At 39.2% G+C, this 7873-nt stretch overlaps 1 protein-coding gene across 3 annotated transcripts in view; it reads left to right on the top strand.

Moving 5' to 3' along the window:
• The window catches only part of sfmbt2 (Scm like with four mbt domains 2), a 45070-nt gene that overhangs the window by 31632 nt on the left and 5565 nt on the right, over positions 1–7873 (top strand). For all 3 annotated transcript variants that reach the window (XM_034526147.1, XM_034526146.1, XM_034526148.1), the window contains 4 exons: positions 673–799; positions 1067–1180; positions 1303–1345; positions 6549–6616. In XM_034526147.1, the coding sequence (XP_034382038.1) occupies positions 673–799; positions 1067–1180; positions 1303–1345; positions 6549–6616 (352 nt within the window). The remainder of the gene's footprint in view (positions 1–672; positions 800–1066; positions 1181–1302; positions 1346–6548; positions 6617–7873) is intronic.

Consider the following 7873-nt stretch of genomic DNA (forward strand, 5'->3'; position numbering starts at 1 on the left):
TGAGAAATATGTTGCAGAATTAAAAAGTCCTGCACGCACACACACACACACGTTTTAAAAAATATATAATTATATTCTCTATGATATTATTTTGTATTTTAGCTATTTTTGGGAGTTACAGGAGCGTTCGGACGTGAGATTGTTAAACCAACCAGTCGGTCCTCGTCCTCGACATGGTTTTGGTAGAATAAAAAACACTTTGTGCTCGAGAAGCTTTTTGTTTGCTCGTTGTGGGCAGAAGACAACAACAACAACAACAACAACAACAAAAAACACTACCACACTTACTTGGAAAAGCTGCTCAAAAGATGAGTACAATAAAGAGATATGTTGCTGCTGCCTTTTTTTAAACATAGGTTGTTTCTCTTCTATTTACAGCATATTTAGTTCCTGTTTACTCATGTTGTTGTTGTTGACAAGCACAATAGTATACAACATAAAGCATACCCACGAAGCAGGGTATGCTTTAGGGCGATGTCATGACGACTAGGTCCACTTCTTGTAGACGCTCCCTGGGAACATCGAGTAGAAGTCTGAGTCCAGGTTTAGGTTATCTAAGATTAGATCATTTCCCTAAATGTAAAGTAATGTTCTTTTCACGCGTGTGTGTGTGTGCGTGTGTGTGTGTGTGTGTGTGTGTGTGTGTGTGTGTGTGTGTGTGTGTGTGTTCAGACATGGCAGAACAGGGGCTTTGCCAAGGACATGTGGTTGGAGGCGGTGAACCCTCACCGGCCAGCGGAGGTGTGTGTGGCTCAGATCACACAGGTCAGAGGGCGCCTGCTGTGGCTCCGACTGGAAGGTACAGACATGTGTGTGTGTGTGTGTGTGTGCGTGTGTGTGTGTGCATGTGTGTTTGTGCGTGTGTGTGCTTGTGTGTTTGTGCGTGTGTGTGTGTGTGTGTGTGTGTGTGTTGGGAGGATTAAGTGTCGGAGGCCTCCTGCTGTGCACTCGATAAGACGGTGTGTGTGTGTGTGTGTGTGTGTGTGTGTGTGTGTTGGGAGGATTAAGTGTCAGAGGCCTCCTGCTGTGCACTCGATAAGACGCTGTGTGTGTGTGTGTGTGACAGGTGTGGCCAAGCCGCTGTCGGAGCGCATCGTGGACGTCGAGTCCACGGACATCTTCCCCGTCGGCTGGTGCGAGGCCAACGCTTACCCTCTGACCCCTCCACTCAAACCTGTCTGTATGTTCACACACACACACACACACACACACACACACACACACACACACACACACACACGAAATGCCCACATACTTGACTCGGGAGTGGCAGCCTAATGCAGACTCTCCTTTTCCCTGCAGGCCAGAAGCAGAAGCAGATCGCGGTGGTCCAGCCGGAAAAACAGTAAGAAAAGACATTTAACTGACCTACTTTTTATTGTCCCCATTGATCATATCACCGTCATTTTAAGACCATTTTAACCCACTCATATAATGATTGTATAAAATAAATACAAGTACACCAAGAAAATTCAGACATAAAAAATAGAATGTGAAAAAAAATGAATCGGCTATAAACATTAGAGGTCATGTCTATATATCGTAGGATAAGTTAGTAACGTAAACATTAGAGGTCATGTCTATATATCGTACGATAAGTTAGTAACGTAAACATTAGAGGTCATGTCTATATATCATACGATAAGTTAGTAACGTAAACATTAGAGGTCATGTCTATATATCATACGATAAGTTAGTAACGTAAACATTAGAGGTCATGTCTATATATCATACGATAAGTTAGTAACGTAAACATTAGAGGTCATGTCTATATATCGTACGATAAGTTAGTAACGTAAACATTAGATTTCATGTCTATATATCGTACGATAAGTTAGTAACGTAAACATTAGAGGTCATGTCTATATATCGTACGATAAGTTAGTAACGTAAACATTAGATCTCATGTCTATATATCTTACGATAAGTTAGTAACGTAAACATTAGAGGTCATGTCTATATATCGTACGATAAGTTAGTAACGTAAACATTAGATTTCATGTCAATATATCGTACGATAAGTTAGTAACGTAAACATTAGAGGTCATGTCAATATATCGTACGATAAGTTAGTAACGTAAACATTAGAGGTCATGTCTATATATCGTACGATAAGTTAGTAACGTAAACATTAGAGGTCATGTCTATATATCGTACGATAAGTTAGTAACGTAAACATTAGAGGTCATGTCTATATATCGTACGATAAGTTAGTAACGTAAACATTAGAGGTCATGTCTATATATCGTACGATAAGTTAGTAACGTAAACATTAGATTTCATGTCTATATATCGTACGATAAGTTAGTAACGTAAACATTAGAGGTCATGTCTATATATCATACGATAAGTCAATAACGTAAACATTAGAGGTCATGTCTATATATCGTACGATAAGTTAGTAACGTAAACATTAGAGGTCATGTCTATATATCGTACGATAAGTTAGTAACGTAAACATTAGAGGTCATGTCTATATATCGTACGATAAGTTAGTAACGTAAACCTTAGAGGTCATGTCTATATATCGTACGATAAGTTAGTAACGTAAACATTAGACGTCATGTCTATATATCGTACGATAAGTTAGTAACGTAAACATTAGATTTCATGTCTATATATCGTACGATAAGTTAGTAACGTAAACATTAGAGGTCATGTCTATATATCATACGATAAGTCAATAACGTAAACATTAGAGGTCATGTCTATATATCGTACGATAAGTTAGTAACGTAAACATTAGAGGTCATGTCTATATATCGTACGATAAGTTAGTAACGTAAACCTTAGAGGTCATGTCTATATATCGTACGATAAGTCAGTAACGTAAACAGAGGTCATGTCTATATATCGTACGATAAGTTAGTAACGTAAACATTAGAGGTCATATCTATATATCGTACGATAAGTTAGTAACGTAAACATTAGAGGTCATGTCTATATATCGTACGATAAGTTAGTAACGTAAACATTAGAGGTCATATCTATATATCGTACGATAAGTTAGTAACGTAAACATTAGAGGTCATGTCTATATATCGTACGATAAGTTAGTAACGTAAACATTAGAGGTCATGTCTATATATCGTACGATAAGTTAGTAACGTAAACCTTAGATCTCATGTCTATATATCATACGATAAGTCAATAACGTAAACATTAGAGGTCATGTCTATATATCGTACGATAAGTTAGTAACGTAAACATTAGAGGTCATGTCTATATATCGTACGATAAGTTAGTAACGTAAACATTAGAGGTCATGTCTATATATCGTACGATAAGTTAGTAACGTAAACATTAGATCTCATGTCTATATATCTTACGATAAGTTAGTAACGTAAACATTAGAGGTCATGTCTATATATCGTACGATAAGTTAGTAACGTAAACATTAGATTTCATGTCTATATATCGTACGATAAGTTAGTAACGTAAACAGTAGAGGTCATGTCTATATATCGTACGATAAGTTAGTAACGTAAACATTACAGGTCATGTCTATATATCGTACGATAAGTCAATAACGTAAACATTAGAGGTCATGTCTATATATCGTACGATAAGTTAGTAACGTAAACATTAGATCTCATGTCTATATATCTTACGATAAGTTAGTAACGTAAACATTAGAGGTCATGTCTATATATCGTACGATAAGTTAGTAACGTAAACATTAGATTTCATGTCAATATATCGTACGATAAGTTAGTAACGTAAACATTAGAGGTCATGTCAATATATCGTCCGATAAGTTAGTAACGTAAACATTAGAGGTCATGTCTATATATCGTACGATAAGTTAGTAACGTAAACATTAGAGGTCATGTCTATATATCGTACTATAAGTTAGTAACGTAAACATTAGAGGTCATATCTATATATCGTACGATAAGTTAGTAACGTAAACATTAGAGGTCATGTCTATATATCGTACGATAAGTTAGTAACGTAAACATTAGAGGTCATGTCTATATATCGTACGATAAGTTTGTAACGTAAACATTAGATCTCATGTCTATATATCTTACGATAAGTTAGTAACGTAAACATTAGAGGTCATGTCTATATATCGTACTATAAGTTAGTAACGTAAACATTAGATTTCATGTCTATATATCGTACTATAAGTTAGTAACGTAAACCTTAGATCTCATGTCTATATATCGTACTATAAGTTAGTAACGTAAACCTTAGATCTCACGTCTATATATCGTACAATACGTTGGTAAAGTAAAACATTAGATTAGATATAAATGGTTAAAATGTCTTGTGATTATGATGCCTATAATAACCAAATAGTAAACATCTTAAAGGGTCTCCTCACTTCTTCACTTAATTACAAGGAGCTTCATATGAAGCGTCGCAGTTTTTCTCTCCTTGAACATTCAACATTGAACTCAAACTGCTTCTCAAATGTGTTTTTCAAGTGTCGAACGACAGTTAAATAAAAAATAAAAATGAATTATTTGTCCGCGCGCATCCATCAAAACCTGCAGCTCGACGTCGCAGATGATTTAATTCACCGGCTTTCTGTTTTTCCATAAAAAAAGTAGATTTTATCTTTACACCCTCGAGGCTTTTTCTCCCTCTCTGTCACTCCGAAGACATTAATTGAAACGGCGTATTTTTTATTTCTTTTTTGGGAGAATAAATTACTTTCCCCGGGGCGCTGATTGATTCTGTTGACAAATGACACGTTTACAGCGTCGGCTGGCGAACGCAGCCCGGAGGGGGGGGGGGGGGGGGGTACGAGGTCTTCAGCAGCACTTTGTCTGCTCTCTCATCTTCACACTGATTCAATTTCTCACCTTCAGGGAAATCCTTTCTTCGTACCCCCCCCAAACCCCCCAAACCCACCAAAACCCCCAAACCCACCAAAACCCTCAAAACCCCCAAAACCCTCAAACCCCCCAAAACCCCCAAACCCACCAAAACCCTCAAAACCCCCAAAACCCTCAAACCCCCCAAAACCCCCAAACCCACCAAAACCCCCAAAACCCCCAAACCCACCAAAACCCCCAAAACCCTCAAACCCCCCAAAACCCTCAAAAACCCCAAACCCACCAAACCCACCAAACCCCCAAAACCCCCAAACCCACCAAACTCCCCAAAACCCCCAAACCCACCAAAACCCCCAAAACCCCCAAACCCACCAAAACCCCCAAACCCACCAAAACCCCCAAAACCCCCAAACCCACCAAACCCCCCAAAACCCCCAAACCCACCAAACCACCCAATTGATTGGCTTGACTGTCATTGATTGGTTTGACTGTCATTGATTGGTTTGACTGTCATTGACTGTCATTGATTGGTTTGACTGTCATTGATTGGTTTGACTGTCATTGATTGGTTTGATTGTCATTGATTGTTTTGACTGTCATTGATTGGTTTGACTGTCATTGATTGGTTTGACTGTCATTGACTGTCATTGACTGTCATTGATTGGTTTGACTGTCATTGACTGTCATTGATTGTTTTGACTGTCATTGACTGTCATTGATTGGTTTGACTGTCATTGACTGTCATTGATTGTCATTGATTGGTTTGACTGTCATTGATTGTTTTGACTGTCATTGACTGTCATTGACTGTCATTGATTGGTTTGACTGTCATTGACTGTCATTGATTGTTTTGACTGTCATTGACTGTCATTGATTGGTTTGACTGTCATTGATTGGTTTGACTGTCATTGACTGTCATTGATTGGTTTGACTGTCATTGATTGGTTTGACTGTCATTGATTGGTTTGACTGTCATTGATTGTTTTGACTGTCATTGACTGTCATTGACTGTCATTGATTGTTTTGACTGTCATTGACTGTCATTGACTGTCATTGACTGTCATTGATTGGTTTGACTGTCATTGATTGGTTTGACTGTCATTGACTGTCATTGATTGTTTTGACTGTCATTGACTGTCATTGACTGTCATTGACTGTCATTGACTGTCATTGATTGGTTTGACTGTCATTGATTGGTTTGACTGTCATTGATTGGTTTGATTGTCATTGATTGTTTTGACTGTCATTGATTGGTTTGACTGTCATTGACTGTCATTGATTGTTTTGACTGTCATTGACTGTCATTGACTGTCATTGACTGTCATTGACTGTCATTGATTGGTTTGACTGTCATTGATTGGTTTGACTGTCATTGATTGGTTTGATTGTCATTGATTGTTTTGACTGTCATTGATTGGTTTGACTGTCATTGATTGGTTTGACTGTCATTGACTGTCATTGATTGGTTTGACTGTCATTGATTGGTTTGACTGTCATTGACTGTCATTGATTGTTTTGACTGTCATTGACTGTCATTGATTGGTTTGACTGTCATTGACTGTCATTGATTGTTTTGACTGTCATTGATTGTTTTGACTGTCATTGACTGTCATTGATTGTTTTGACTGTCATTGATTGTTTTGACTGTCATTGATTGGTTTGACTGTCATTGACTGTCATTGACTGTCATTGACTGTCATTGATTGTTTTGACTGTCATTGACTGTCATTGACTGTCATTGATTGGCTGATCGTCCTGCAGGTTGTCTCCGTTCCAGCCGGTGGAGACGGCCCCCGTCATCCTCTGCCAGCCCGTCGTCATGGATCCAGGTAATCAACCCCGCATGATGTTCACCTCCCCGGTAATTAATGCTAATGAGCTGCTGTGAGGGGGACGCCCCCTTCAGGTACTCCCGACACTCGTGAACTCCCCCGCTCTCTGAGGCTCGGTGCTTAGTTTCTTCTTCTTTTTGGGTGTGTTACTGTGATGGCTTTAGGTTCTTTATTCAGATGTGATGCGACATTTAGAATGTAAATCTGGTTATTATTCACATTATATAATGAATACATGAAGTATTGATACTGAGAGTACCAAGTCGTGTTTTAAGTATCTACTCGTCGATAGGATCAATACAAAATATAAATATATGTATTTTTGCACCTCCAATGCAAGAGGCATGAAAAGCTAGAAAAGATGTCGACAGTTATTCAGTTTTCTTTTCTTCAACACATTTTCTGTTTTTGTGCACAAAAGACAAAAATTACTTGATGCATTTATTACAGTGTTCCTAAAAAAGAGAGGAAGAGGAAGAGGAAGAGGAGAGGAGAGGAGAGGAGAGGGAGAGGAGAGGGAGAGGGAGAGGGAGAGGAAGAGGGAGAGGGAGAGGGAGAGGAAGAGGGAGAGGAAGAGGAAGAGGAAGAGGACAGGAAGAGGAAGAGGAAGAGGGAGAGGAAGAGGAAGAGGGAGAGGGAGAGGGAGAGGGAGAGGGAGAGGACAGGAAGAGGGAGAGGACAGGAAGAGGGAGAGGGAGAGGGAGAGGAAGAGGACAGGAAGAGGAAGAGGACAGGAAGAGGGAGAGGGAGAGGGAGAGGGAGAGGAAGAGGGAGAGGGAGAGGAAGAGGAAGAGGGAGAGGGAGAGGAAGAGGATGAGGGAGAGGATGAGGGAGAGGATGAGGGAGAGGAAGAGGGAGAGGGAGAGGAAGAGGGAGAGGGAGAGGAAGAGGATGAGGGAGAGGATGAGGGAGAGGATGAGGGAGAGGAAGAGGGAGAGGGAAATGAAACTAGAGGAAAGGAGAAGGAAATGAAACTAGAGGAAAGGAAAGGAAATGAAACTAGAGAAAAGGAAATGAAATGAAACTAGAGGAAAGGAAAGGAAATGAAACTAGAGGAAAGGAAAGGAAATGAAACTAGAGGAAATGAAATGAAACTAGAGAAAAGGAAAGGAAATGAAACTAGAGGAAAGGAAAGGAAATGAAACTAGAGGAAAGGAAAGGAAATGAAACTAGAGGAAAGGAAAGGAAATGAAACTAGAGAAAAGGAAATGAAATGAAACTAGAGGAAAGGAAAGGAAATGAAACTAGAGGAAA

This window comes from Cyclopterus lumpus, chromosome 23, assembly GCF_009769545.1.
Source record: "Cyclopterus lumpus isolate fCycLum1 chromosome 23, fCycLum1.pri, whole genome shotgun sequence".
NCBI lineage: Eukaryota > Metazoa > Chordata > Actinopteri > Perciformes > Cyclopteridae > Cyclopterus > Cyclopterus lumpus.